Source organism: Podarcis filfolensis (assembly GCF_964270895.1).
Source record: "Podarcis filfolensis genome assembly, chromosome: 11".
NCBI classification, from domain to species: Eukaryota; Metazoa; Chordata; class Lepidosauria; order Squamata; family Lacertidae; genus Podarcis; species Podarcis filfolensis.
In genome coordinates, this window is record NC_139613.1 from 22,184,504 (window position 1) to 22,198,336 (window position 13,833).

Genomic DNA, 13,833 nt, shown 5'->3' on the forward strand with positions numbered 1-13,833 from the left:
TATATTTATGTGAAAATTAAGTAAGCATCCTTCCTTTTATAAAATTTAGTCGGAGAGGGTGACGGACTTATGCACCCATTGAAATGAATGAATCCAAGTTAGGCATGCACATTAATTTACCTGGGCCTATTCTGATTATGACTAGCCTTGGGTACCCCCCCCCTTTTAAGAACAGCTGTTGTGGTTATTCTGCTTTTTAAGTCCAGAATAAGCTGAGATAAAAGAGTTCCTGAGGAATAATCATATGCTTTTTAATCTTCTGGTTTTTAAAATCTTTTTTTAAAAGAATTAAAATATTTTGGCGCATTTAAATTTGGTATTGTATGCTTTAAAAAAAATTAAGTTGCTTTGAGACAAAAAATTGTTTTATTAAGCAACCAATACGTATTTAATCATCATCGTAAGTGGTTTGAAACCTGGAGGGGGAGGAAGTCTGAGGGGCAGCAACTGCCTTCTCTGAATGGCACCCCTCAGTCTTGAATGCAAAAGTTCATTTGATGAAAATAAAAAGACTTCTCCCACTCACTTCTATTTTCTGCTCAGTGGACTCACTTTCATCTCTGCCACAACTAACCTGAAATGTCACTGATAGTTGAGAGGAGGCAACCAGCTGTTTTGGTCCTGTGACCTCTCATTCATCTTCCTTGACTTGACTTGCTAATGTGCTCAAAAATATCAGCCTGCAGTCTCTATAGGGCTCCTAATAGGTGTATTTATTTTAAATGTGTAAATAATTTATTTTTCATATCCCAGTGAAGGAGCAAATTTAATTTCCCACAAATGTGCAGCACGTTTATTTATGTTAGAAACTGAGGGCATTTCCAAAAAGTCACTGTTTTGGGATGGCATCCAATCATATATTCAAGATCATGAAATTCAAGCTGATGTGGAGCACTTGCACAACAAAGCCACTCCTCGCCCGCCCGCCCCCAATCAAACTTTTTGCAACAAGGAAAGTGGTGGGGAAATGTAGTGGAAAGTCTAGGATAATATTTGCTTGATGCAACACCATCCAACCTATGCACAAACTTTGTGCAATTAAATAAGGTGAATGCTCAATATACAGGTCATCTGGAAGCAGCAAGAGCTTCTTCCAGAATGTGTGAATGGAACAATTCATACTAAGGGACGATCCAGTCAACATCCAGCATTTTGAAGTCCCAATGATTTCAATTCGGAGAGATCTAATCAAGGGGTTAACAGTTTAATCCTATACATGCATACTCATTAAGTTTCATAGGACTTATTACCATGAAAGCATGTGAGGAACCTGCAGCCTCATTTCATGCAAGTGGTAAAGTGGAGAAACGGTCACAAAGAAAACGATAACGGAAGGTGACAGAAAAACAGAGAGAAAAGAGGGTGCCCTGCTATTTTGGGCTCCAGCCCTGCACACTCCTGGCTTTATCCCCACCCATCACTGGCCATAGTCCCACCCACCACTAACCTGTGAAAAGGCTCCTCATCCCTAAAGGTAAAGGTAAAAGTACCCCTGACCGTTAGGTATAGTCGCAGACGACTCTGGGGTTGCGACGCTCATCTCGCTCTTTAGGCCGAGGGAGCCGGCATTTGTCCACAGACAGCTTCTGGGTCATGTGGCCAGCATGACTAAGCCGCTTCTGGCGAACCAGAACAGCGCACGGAAACGCCGTTTACCTTCCCGCCGGAGCGGTACCTATTCATCTACTTGCACTTTGACGTGCTTTCGAACTGCTAGGTGGGCAGGAGCAGGGACCAAGCAATGGGAGCTCACCCCGTTGTGGGGATTCGAACCGCCAACTTTCTGATCAGCAAGCCCTAGGCTCTGTGATTTAGACCACAGCACCACCCGCATCCCCCTTCCTCATCCCTAATGACTGCCTAATGCTCCTGTTGAAATCATTGGGACTTGGCTTGACTTTGGCTAGCTTATATACCAGTTTTGGAACTGTGGTTCCTATTAACTGTATGCAAAGTTGTTCAAAGGATGTGAGGTGAGCTAGAAATCTGACACTTAATATTTTACATTGTGAATAGGAGAAAAAAGGTCTCTTTGGGGACAATAGCATAATGGCTGGACTAGGATCTGGGAGAGCAGGGTTGAAACCCCAACGTACCCTTCAAGCTCCCTGGGTGACCTTGGGCCAGTTGCTGTTCCTCAACTTAACCTACCTCACAGGGTTGTTGGGAGGATAAGATGGGGAGAACCACGTACTCCACCTTGAGCTCTTGGGCAGGTTGGGAGAAGTGTGATATAACTGTAATAATAAAGAAATAAGCAATAAACTAAAATGGGCACAGTTGGCCTTGGACCATCAGGGCTTTCGACAGCTACCATTGTAAGTTTCCAGATATGGTAATTCAGCTGGGGGGGATGCAAGTAGCCAAAGTAATAGCAGTTTGAGCAGACTTAAGAAAGAAAAAGCCGGGACAAAGACCGCCAAAGAGATTTTAATTTAGTGAGCTCCTGATTAAAGGTTTTTAAAAAAACATTTTCTAACTTCATGACAACTAAGCCACAAGGTTAATGCTGATTATTTCTTTAAATGGATCCAGCTGTGTGAATAAACTTGAGGGAAATTACAGTTTCTGATTTCCCCCCAAGATTTTGTTTAAGAGAGTGTGAAGTAAATATTGCAAATAAGTAGGCATTAGCTGACAAGAGTTTGAACAGGTGTCTAGTGCGAGGAGGGACAGCTGATGGCTGTTTTTGGTACACCTACTACAGCATTGCAGAAAACTGCTACACTTCTTGACCTCCCTACCTTCAGCTACCTGCTAAAAACGTACTGAAAATGTAAACAGTGGCACATGACCAGGTTTAAATCGATGTGTGGAACAAATGAAGGGAGATCTTGCTTTTAACGTTATGAAGTCACCTCAAAATGGTATGAGCCTTTTCTCCAAAGTTGGCTGAACGTGTCCTGCTTCTTCATTTAAAAATAAGACTTCTGAGAAAGTAGCAAAATAAAAGTCAGTGAGATGCCAGTGACTTGTGATCAGCTTAAGGAAAAGAGCCAAATCCAACAATTGAAGGGTAACAGAACATTATGAGGAATGCTGCACTCAAGCCTCCTACAAAGCATTAAAGGCTAATGCAAGTTAATGGTCATGTTTGTGTTTGTGTATTCCCACTTTGGCTATTTCTCCATAGATTAGATTTGGAAGCAAACACAAGCCGTATAGTCTAACTGCAAAAGCAGGACCAATATGACACCATGGGAAAGAGTGCAAGCGAAGAAAACAGCCCCAACTTATTTAAGCAAAGTGGACTGAGTGGGAGCCATTTCATACTCTGGCACAGCTATATGAGTGTTGCAGCAGTGTTTTCAGTAATAAGAATAACCATGTAAAGCGGAGATGAGGAGTTAATTTATGGAGGGTATTTAAGACCTTTAAGATTCGGTTGCACAGACAAAACATCTTCACCAACATGTGGGAGAAGATATAAGGCAGTTGGTTTGTGGTGGTCATGTGGAAATGAGCAACATTACAAATCAGCACAGAATCGTAGAGTTGTACAACGTAATCCAAGCCTGGGTTTATTAACACTATTTAAAGAAGATCGGCTCAATTTACTTTATAAGGAACTCATCCCTTTTCTCCTGGTGGCGGCCCAACTTCTTATAGAAAGGACTTGGGCACCTGCATAACACACAATATGTGACAGAATGTTGGGACTATTGCCTTATCTGAAAAACTGACAAAAAATGTCCTGAACAAATCCGATGCGGACGACTTTACTGACATATGGTACCTGTTTATAAAATATTTGAATGAACACTCGGAAGACTGGCACCCACCAACTTGTGCACACAGATTTATGGCAAAATCTGACACCCCAGTCTTCTGTTCCGGGGGTGGAGCTGGGGGAACTTGATGTTCTGTTTATATTTTGTTGAAAAGAAAAACCTTTTATTAAAAGAGAAACGAAAAACAACCTAACCTTCCCATGATTCTTTCTGGGAAGGTGGGAAGCCATGACTGTTTAAAGGGGTATGATACTGCTATATATGTTTACAGCAGATGAGGCCTAAATTAGGTGCATTAATCTCAATAGGTCTGCTCTGAATAAAACTTAGCTGAATATCACTCAGAAATATTTATCATTCCTGGTTCAAATGAAGCTGAAGTAGTATAGAGGCAGTGGGTCACCAGGCTAGTTACACTTTTTGCTCAGATGAGCACCAGCACTTGCACAGAAGTAAAAACAATGAAATCAAAAGCCATAATGGACACAAAAGCATCACTGGAATTCTAGGTGGGGGTGGGAATGCAGACTATACAGATATCAGTGTACAAAGCCTGGTTTTGTAAACTTTTGGGTATTATAAAAATTATATTCAAACATCTTAGCTCCACACAAAAAGAAAAAGGTATGCCTGGATTTAGTATTTTTCAATGATAAGTTTGAAAGAATGTGGGTAACAAAATTTTAGACAAGATGCCACTTAAACCAAGAACATTTGTTCCAATAACAACAGTAATAATAATAAGTATATACTCTGGATCCACAGAACTTATCATGACTGTTTAGAAGTCTCAATGGACTGTATTAGTAACCAAGACTGAAAAAGATCCCTCCTCTGTTTTCTCCGCTGAAACCTTCGGATTTTGCTAGAGAACTTCTTGTATAGTGATCCTTCATAGATTTCCCTGAGGACACCCAACCCTCTACCTGCATACCTCAAAGCAATAGCAGCACTGCAGTCTCACCCTTTTTAAATCAGAAATTGGCTTCTTCAAACCCTACCCCTCAATTTAGATAGGCTGCTGGGTCTACTCAAGGGACCTTTTGAAGAAAATGGAGGAGGGGGTCATGTACTTCAATGCTTTTGATTGTGGTGTTAACTTAGAAGGAAATTGTGCATGCAGAACATTCTCCCAAGCATTACAGCATATACATATACAGAAAATAACTTACAGTGCATTATAAGCAGCATCTAGCAGAGCCAGGCATCAAGCAGCCTTGCAAATAAGTCTATTGATGTGGCTAGTTTACAAGGGGGGGGGAAATATCTCTGATTACATGCCTATATATACACACCAAAGCAAGCCATTTGTGGCACAGTAGGCATCTGAGGGAAAGGGGGGAGGGGGCAAGAGGAAGGAACCTAGCTCTTTTCCAGTTTCTACAACCTCTGCAGCATGGTTGCTTACCTTGAAGCTACAACCATGACCACCCTGCCAAACACACACTCTCCTACAAGCAAGTCCCATAGAGCTCAGTGGGGCTCATTTCTGAGTAGATTAAACATGCATAGGATGATTTTCATTTTTCATTCTACAGACACCAGGGTTCCCTAGAGCCTGCCGATATCTCCATCTTGTGCATGGATGGTATTGTTTTGACTATATAAGTAAGGGCACTCACACCTGAACATTGAAAATAGAGGAAGATCTTTTTACATTAAATCAGCTATTTTCTCTCTTGCTTAAAAATGTATTTTAGACCAAGACAATGAAAATCGTTAAGGCTTCCTAAGTAGCTTTGGGACACTGAAAAGGAAACAAGGTCGCTCCTGTTAAACCATCGATTCCCAATAGTAGATGGTCAGGCGGCAGCGGGGAGAGAATTCTCATCAAAATGTCATCACAGAATTGTAGAGTTGGAAGGGACCCTGAGGGTCATCTAGTCCAACCCCCTGCAATGCAGGAATCTCAGCTAAAGCATCCATGACAGATGGCCTTCCAATAAAAATGAGTTCAGCACCTTCCAAGGGAGTCCGTTCCAAGTTCTCATCAGTCACCTCTCGTCAGGTCCTACCCTGGCCAATGGATTCAAGTTACAAGAAAGGAGATTCCAGCTAAGCATTAGAAGAACTTTCTGACAACAAGAGCTTTGACAGTGGAATGGGCTCCCTTGGAAGGTGGTGGACTCTCTTTAACTGGAAGTTTTTACGCTGAGGTTGGATGGCCCATCTGGCATCAAACAAGGATTAGTGAATATGTTACAGAAGTCTACAGGACATGGTTTCCGATTATGGAGGAGGAGAAGAAGAAGAAGAGGAGTTTGGATTTGATATCCCGCTTTATCACTACCCTAAGGAGTCTCAAAGCGGCTAACAACCTCCTTTCCCTTCCTCCCCCACAACAAACACTCTGTGAGGTGAGTGAGGCTGAGAAATTTCACAGAAGTGTGACTAGCCCAAGGTCACCCAACAGCTGCATGTGGAGGAGCGGAGACGCGAACCCGGTTCACCAGATTACGAGTCCACCGCTCTTAACCACTACACCACACTGGCTCTCTGGAGTGCAATCATGGGCCAGGAATCCAAAACAGAAAACATGATTAGTAACAAGAAGTTTGGCATCAGCTTACTTAAAGGTAGGTGTGTGTGGGTGTGTGGGTGTGTACAGAGAATGCTCTGTGTTTGTCCATTTAAAACAGATGTCTGGACTTCCAGCTAAATATTAGCAACTCTGGTTGACATCAGTCAGCTGTCAGCAGTAGACTCCACCTGAAATGCCTTGGTGGAAGCAGCACTACGCAGGAAGATGAGCGGTTCTTTGGCAGGAAGTCACTGGAAAGAGAGGCAAGTGTAGTTGGCTGATTGCATCCTTCTTTCATCACCTGGGAACCCATCTAAACTTGTGACCCCCAGTGGCTGTCCTGACCAGAAACGCATTGCCTTGGGGGAAGGCCAGCGTCCTAATGTTACAGTGCTCATTGATGGCGGTCGTGAAGGACACCCCTTCCTCAAGCTCACTGCCACGGAGGTCCAGGGAACTGTGGCTGCTGCATGTCTGCAAGCCCTGGAAAGCACCGTACATGTGGATTGTTTCGTTCTCTCCCCGAGGGCGCTTTGGGCTTCTCTTGTCATCAGCAGACTGCAAGGCTGCATTGCATCTGTCTGATATTTCCCGCAAAATTTCGTTCACTTCCATCTCCTCCTCCTCTTGCTCAGCGATGGTCACCTGCTTGAGGCTCCTCTTGTTGGGGCCATTGGCAAGGGAGAGGTCTGCGCTGTCTTTGCACTGTGGGATCATCAGCTTCTGCCAAGAAACAAAGATATCAAGCACTCTAAGTCATTCAATGCATGAGTGTATGTCAACCTGGAAGCGGAGGTTGGAAATCAACAAGTGTAATGTTTTTTAAACCAACAGCACCCCCTACAGAATAAACTGCTGAAAACCCTCATACTCCTGAAGGATATAGGATTGTGGATCTGACATAGTTACCCACTGGGATTTACAGCACCATAGAATGACCAGGGTTCAGCTCCTGAACCTTATTTGGTACCCTGTGGTGAAATGAATGTGTCCTTGGGCAAGTGGAGAGACAGAGGTTCCACTCTCCCCATACAACATCAGCAGGACTTCCAGATCAGCAGAGACAACTGCCAGAAAAGATGCCAAATTGAGAAAGACATTCCAGTACTTACATCCAGCACAGAGGCAAGCTGCTTCGCTTGGCTGGCCAGTTCCTTCAGTTGGATATTTCTTTCCTTCAGGGAGGCAATTTCGTCCTGCTTTTGAGACAATGTCACTTGGAGCTGTCGGGAGATAAATAGGAGATGAAGTTCTGAAAGTCACTGGAGTACAAAGAGTGATCTGCTTTCTCCCAATCTGGTGCCCTCCAGAAGTTGGATTACAACTCCCACCATTCCTGATCATTGGCCATGCTGGCTGGAGCTAATGGTGATTGCAGTCCAAAACATCTGGAAGGCACCAGGTTAGGGAATGCTGCTGGGGAATGTTTGTGTACTGGCAGGCAGATGTCAAAAGGTTTCTTGATCAGGCCTCTGGTGGGCCACTGTTAATGGCTAGTCGGCTGTATTCAGATCTGAACTGCCTTAGAGGAAAGTTTAAATGTATATTTTTTGTCAATATGCTCCTCTCATTCTTATACAGCACACCACTCATTTAACTTTGCAAGTACATTTCAAAAGCCACAACTGTAGTGTGTTTAGGTGATAATTTCCAACAATCTTAGCAAGTCCTGCAAAATGCAATTTTACAGAGGGGGAAACCCAGCCAAAGTGAACAGAAAAATCATTTTCCATAGAATTTGAATCTGTGATGTGAAGTCCACTTCACTGGGAATAGCTGTGATTAAAGCAACCATTGCTTCCATTTGGTATAATGGATGGTGGATTTGTTTACATTTTATTGAAAGCTAAAGGAAACCCTGGATCCTTCTTCTGTGAACAAATTCCACAACTCCATGTGTTTTTACTCAAAAGGACAGTCCACTGAGTAGAATGAAATTTACTAGCATAAGTAAGTTTGCAACCCTGCAGTAGGGCCAATCCAAAATAGTTTAAGAATTACAAATGGACATCTCAGTCTGCAAGTCATTTACAAAGCTATTCATATTCAAGTAGGACCCATTAAGGTTTTTCTTTAGACACAAGTGTCACTGAAACCAATGCAACTTGCTTTCATTTAAGTATGTTTCATCTCAGTGTGCTGTTCCAACTTAAATCCATGTCATTGTCCTAAGTGGCTTCCTGCTAAGAAACCAGTCAGGCTGGCTTCAGAGTAACTTTCTTCCCCCATATTCATTTTATTTTTATACCTGGTTGTTTTCCACAAGTGCATCCCCTAGAGCTTTCTGGTTCTGATTTGCTAAGTCTTTCCAGTACTGCTCAGTGGAAGAGATGTTTTCTGCATTCATCTGAGAGGCAGAATCGTCCTCTGCAGACTGACGAAAGCAAGGGCTGAAGGATCTTCCATCATCCACAGGGAAAGAGAAATCAGCGCAGTCCAGCAGAGGTGGCATCAGAGAGGATGGATCTAGGGAGACCAATAAGAAACAAGTGATACAGCTGATTGACTCCTTATTTGACATGCACAGGTCAAACACAAGGTGCTTCTGGCACAATGAATGGTGACTTTGAAGTTTAGACGAACAGCAAACAAAACATGAAGGAGTTTAAGATCTGCTTTGCTTTTTGAAAGACTAATTAGGACCCTTGCATGGAAGAGTGGTGATCTGGGCTGAGGGCTTTAATTATTTCCCTTAACCTGTCCTTCCCTCCCACAGTAAATAGCAGCTTTGGTGGGGTTTGACTGGGAACAAGCTGCAGTTCCAAATCAGTCTCCATACTCCCTGCAGCTGCTTTTAACTTTGATACAAATTGTGGCAGATTCTGAATATGGATACCCAACATCTCATCTAGTTGAACCTTTTGAAACAAGAGCAGCCTTTTTCATTGGAGGCTGAAGATTGCCTGCCTGTGCTTTAAAGCAAATCTCATTAGTCAGTCACCTTAATTATCACCTGCATTTTAATTTTTATTGTGTTTTATGTTTTAACACCACATAGCACCCTTATATTTTATGATAAGATGGTATAGAAATGCTTTTCTAAATAAATACCTAAAAATGCTGTCTAACAGAAATTTGATACGTATTTACTCAGAAATAAGTTCCATTGTGTTCAGCTGAGTTTCCTTCAAGGTGGAGATGTATAGGTTTACAGCCTAGGGGTTTAAAATCTTTAAACACAAACCCACACTGAGGGTCAAACTAGCTGTGGCACTGAGAGATCTATGACTGGATCTCCAGCTTATTTGTTTTGAATTTCCAATAGGTGAAAGGTTATGTGAGATCTGACTGGAAACATGGTACTGAGAAAGTGAAGTTTAGTCTCTTCCCTCTCTCACCATTTTCCTAATTAAATTTTCTCCAGTGTCCTAAATTTGCTATTTCATCAGAGGGCAAAACATATCCAATCACAGATCTCTCATCATGCCTAGTTTAACTCTTAGCCTAATCAATGAGCAAAAGTATTTTGTGAACTAAATAGGATTATAGTCCTTAGCTGATTTAAAGATATTTATCAATCAAGAAGGATTCCCAGATTAACTGGGTAAAAGTGTTTTAAAAAGACAAAAAAACACACCAATAAATACACTGTTTACTTCTGAACAGACCCGTGCAGGATGCAGAAACCCAAAAGTTTTAACCGGTTTTTAATCCAGGTGTCCCCACACTAAGCGTTCGTCCTAAAACTGCCCTTTCCTCTTTGAAAGGCGCAGTTTTAAACTGGACTCAATACTTGCCGGATATGAAGTTATCCACGGCATCGCGAAACTCCTGGAAATCAAACTCGGGCTCGGGTTGCAAGCACGGGCTCTGAAATATACAGAAGGAACGAGACAGTTAGAAAAAAAAAACCTTCTTGATTCTCAGGTTCTTCTCGCTCCGCATTCTTCGGCCAGTTTCAGTGTACGCACTTAATAAAACGCACCTGAAAATCCACTGGCCATGCTGAACAGTGGAGCCGGCAAGCTTGCACTGCCATGGCAAAAGGAGAAAGCAAGAGACGCTATCTACTCAGCGGCACCTAAAGGAGGAGATGCAAGCGCAGCAATCCCTGCTGAAATGTTCAGGGTAAGAAATAAGCTGGAAAACCCAAGCGCACGCTTCGCGACCGGGGCTTCCCTTTACGTCTTTTAGCGCACTCTCATTGGCTAGCCTCACCAGCCAATCAGATTCATTTGAGCGGGGCATTCCGCAAATCCCGGGCAAAAATTAACCCTGAACTGTATAGTTTTTCAGGTGGGACGTACTAGCCACGCCCCTTGCGTGGGTTCAAAGAGGAGGAGATTCCTAGCAGTATAAGAACCCATCAACCGCTTAAACCGACAGTCAATTTGGGTTTGCGAAAGGTCCTCACGCAGATTTAACCGGTTTCTGGGTTGCGATCTTAAAAAGTTTAACTTTTTACCTTTATCCTGTGCGTACTGCATTTTGTTTTATTGCTATGGCTGGTGGCTGATGCAAATAAAGATTCATTCATTAAAAGAGATGAGCTAGCTTCTGCTTTTATTGTGGGCTGCATCCAAAGTGCTTTGAAACATTACATAGTCTGGTGGCTATTTTCTTTTTTGGGGGGCGTCTCAGATTTCTTCCCAGATAAAACTGCCCAACCGCGCAATCATGCTCCCGTTTATTCATTAGGAAAGAGCTGTGTTCAAGGGACGTTACTTCCTAGCCTATCACAAAAAAATAAAATAAAAATGATGCGGAGTGAGAGTGACTTCGTCCGCGTCCCTTGCCAAAGGTAGCAGCATCATTGCAAAGGAAGGCAGCGCTTATGTGTCGGACTGGTCCTGTGCTGCAACCGGCATTTATTGCAAAGCACTGGAAAACAAGGGAAGCAGCTGCACTGCAGATCCACACGATACACTTAAAGCACAATCAACGCACATTGGTCCCCCATCCCAAAGAATCCTGGGAACTGTAGTTTGACAGGGAACTGTAGCTCTGTGAAGGGAAAACGTCAGTTCGCAGGATTCTTTGAGGCAAGTCATGTTCTTTGAATGCGCTTCAACTATACCCCGGACCCACTATAAACAGCGCCATTTTTGTTAACTGAGGTTTCCCGCTTCTCGCTCTCTCTCCTTTTAAGAAAAGACCCTGATTCTAGTGTGCTTTCATCCATGAACCATACAGGAAGGGGGGTACTTGCGCCCAAATAAACCCCTTTAGGCGCAATCTAGGGAGGATCGCCTTTGGTCGTGTGAACCATGAAAGTCTGGTGCCCTACTGTTGTGAAGGGGCACCCTTAGGGTGGCACACGCTGCCTGGAGCGGGTCAGGGGCTAGTGCTACACATGCTGGCCTGCTGCTACCATGTGGGATAGAGGACGCTATCAGAGATGATGCCACTGCCAGACTGGTTGACTTCTTCGTGTGGAATTGGGCCTGGGAGCATTTTCTCCTTGCAAAGTGTCTTGAGGCAGCGCTGCTCGTTCTTTCCCCCATCATAGCCCCGATCCGGAACAACCTCGACTTTAAAAGGGGAGGTGTCATCACGCATAATGGGGTGAACAGCATCACGTCTGCTTCGGGCCCAGGTCTGGGAAGCGTGTCAATAAAAACCAAAGAGGATGAGGGGGCGACGGTTGTCAGCTACCTGCTGGGTTGTTGCAGCGCCTCTAGAAACTTCCTGCTGAAAGACGCCCGTGCAGTCGGCTAAGTCTTGCCAATCGATGGTCGACAACGCTAAAAAAAGGGGGGGAGGCAGGTCAGTGTTTATTTAAAAGGGCAAGAGCCTGGGAAGTTTTAAAAAATGCAATGTTAGATTTGTCAGTATAGAAACGCATATCCTGTGGTGTGTGTGTGTGTGGACTATTTCATTCCAGATTAACCAGTGCTCTGGTTGTGTCGATTCCTGGGACTAGATGACCTTTGACGGTCCCTTCCAGTTCTACGATTCTATGAAATACAAATTGCTAAAGCAGTAACCTTAGTAGTGGTCTCTTCTCAAGCAAGGCACCTGCGGTAACTGTAAAATCTAAAGTGCAGGAGGTCATTAGGGCTCCCTTAGCCACGCCCCCAAGAGAGTTAAAAAAAGCAAACAACTCTGTCTCTGTACGCACGTACAACAGCGGTACAAAGCATACTGTTTAATCTATTAGGAACATAGTCGCTGCAAGCTGATAGGTAGTTTCCATTGAACCCTGGATGCTTACTTCCGATCGCATAGGTGGTAGTCAACTAACTTGTACTCCGAGAAGAACTATTGGGATTAATGAGTCATGTCCATTCATTTCAGTGAGTCTACTCTGAGGAAAACCAGGTGAAATACCACCCACTGAGCTCCAACCAAAGATCCACAGTCAGCTGAAACACAAATCTTTAGCTTTTCATTCAAAATGCAAACCACCTTGCACAGAAGAGTTACCATTAAATGACTAGCATGAAGCAGATACGCCATCAAAGAAAAGGAAAGAAGTAGGCAACCTCTGCGTGATTATTTTCCTCCGTCTCTTGACTTCCTCCGCTAATCTGACACAAATATGAAATGCTTGTTATCGCCTCATTCATGTTTCAGAACAAGGTCCCCCCTCCCGCCACATTAATTATTATGATGCCCCAGTATTTTCCCTGCTGGAGGGGAGGCAATTTCCGAGCACTGTTCTCTTGCGTTTCCCCTGCATTACATCACGAACTGCGATAAGAAAGAGGGTAGTTAAATGTACTTTTTTTAAAAAACCGCACTCACCTAGATCTACAGAATCCGGAGGTGGGTCGTTATAAATGGCTATTGGGTTGCATCTGAGGTTGATATTCCGTGGCACCTGCCGGCAAGCAATCACAAACAACAGCATTAAGGTTTCAAGGTTTCTCTCCTGGGCACGTTTACTTTAGAGAAAGTGAAGCGCCACTGGGGAATTACTTCCGAGTAAACATGCAGAGGGCTAGGTCGGCATAACCCTTTGAATCCTTACTACTGGGTAAAAGTACCGGTACTTAGGAGTGTGTTGTAAGGGCAACCTTATGTGGACAGAGCATCTAAAACAAAAGGTGCCGGGGCTAAGCCCTTTGCAGTAGAAACACCTCCATCTAACTTCAGATGGCAGCTGGTGGTTGTATTGCAGGCAGAGGGCTCTGCACGTGCTCAGAGACACTCCTTTCCCGGCTGTTATTAGTTCCCATCTTCTAGTGGTGGTTGCATATTGGAATAGCCTTTTTTCCTGGCCGGGGGCGGGGGAAATGCGCTTGCTCTAACCGCTGGGCAACGCTGTCTCCCGCCGCAGAACGGCTGCTGCAGGCAGGGAGACGGGTTCCCCCGGCGTTTATTTCTGCCAAGAGCAGATGGCGAGAGGCTCGTCGGTTGGGCTTCGCAGCCTCGCCTTCTCCTTCCAACAACGCACCGTTCTCTCTGCTTTACTGCCCGGCTTTTTGCCCAGCCGCTCGGCCAGATCCTGCACCCTGTTGGGGCACAGGCTGCCACAGGCCTGCCTGCCGCCGCGGCTTTGCATGGCACTTGCTCGGCCGGCTGGCTGGGCTCGATCTGAGCCGCCCTTCGAGGGGAGCCTGGCCGCCTCTCTGGGGAGGAGAGAGCCGAGGGGAGGCGGGCCGGCGGCCGATTGAGCGCCAGAGGTGGCGCCTTCGC

General features: G+C 44.4%; 1 protein-coding gene across 2 annotated transcripts; it reads right to left on the minus strand.

Annotated features, from left to right (window-relative positions):
* Window positions 1-3,498: 3,498 nt before the first annotated feature.
* Window positions 3,499-13,833, minus strand: MCIDAS (multiciliate differentiation and DNA synthesis associated cell cycle protein). 2 transcript variants are annotated; one of them, XM_083576253.1, is made up of 7 exons: window positions 13,592-13,833; window positions 12,940-13,015; window positions 11,848-11,936; window positions 9,990-10,062; window positions 8,501-8,718; window positions 7,365-7,475; window positions 3,499-6,975 (listed from the first exon to the last, which is right to left on the minus strand). In XM_083576253.1, exons 1-7 carry the CDS (start codon window positions 13,697-13,699, stop codon window positions 6,550-6,552), a joined length of 1,101 nt encoding a protein of 366 aa, XP_083432379.1. In that variant the 5' UTR covers window positions 13,700-13,833; the 3' UTR covers window positions 3,499-6,549. The 2 variants fall into 2 exon arrangements, with proteins under 2 accessions (XP_083432379.1, XP_083432380.1); XM_083576254.1 differs by lacking the exons at window positions 11,848-11,936; window positions 12,940-13,015; window positions 13,592-13,833 and adding an exon at window positions 10,178-10,431.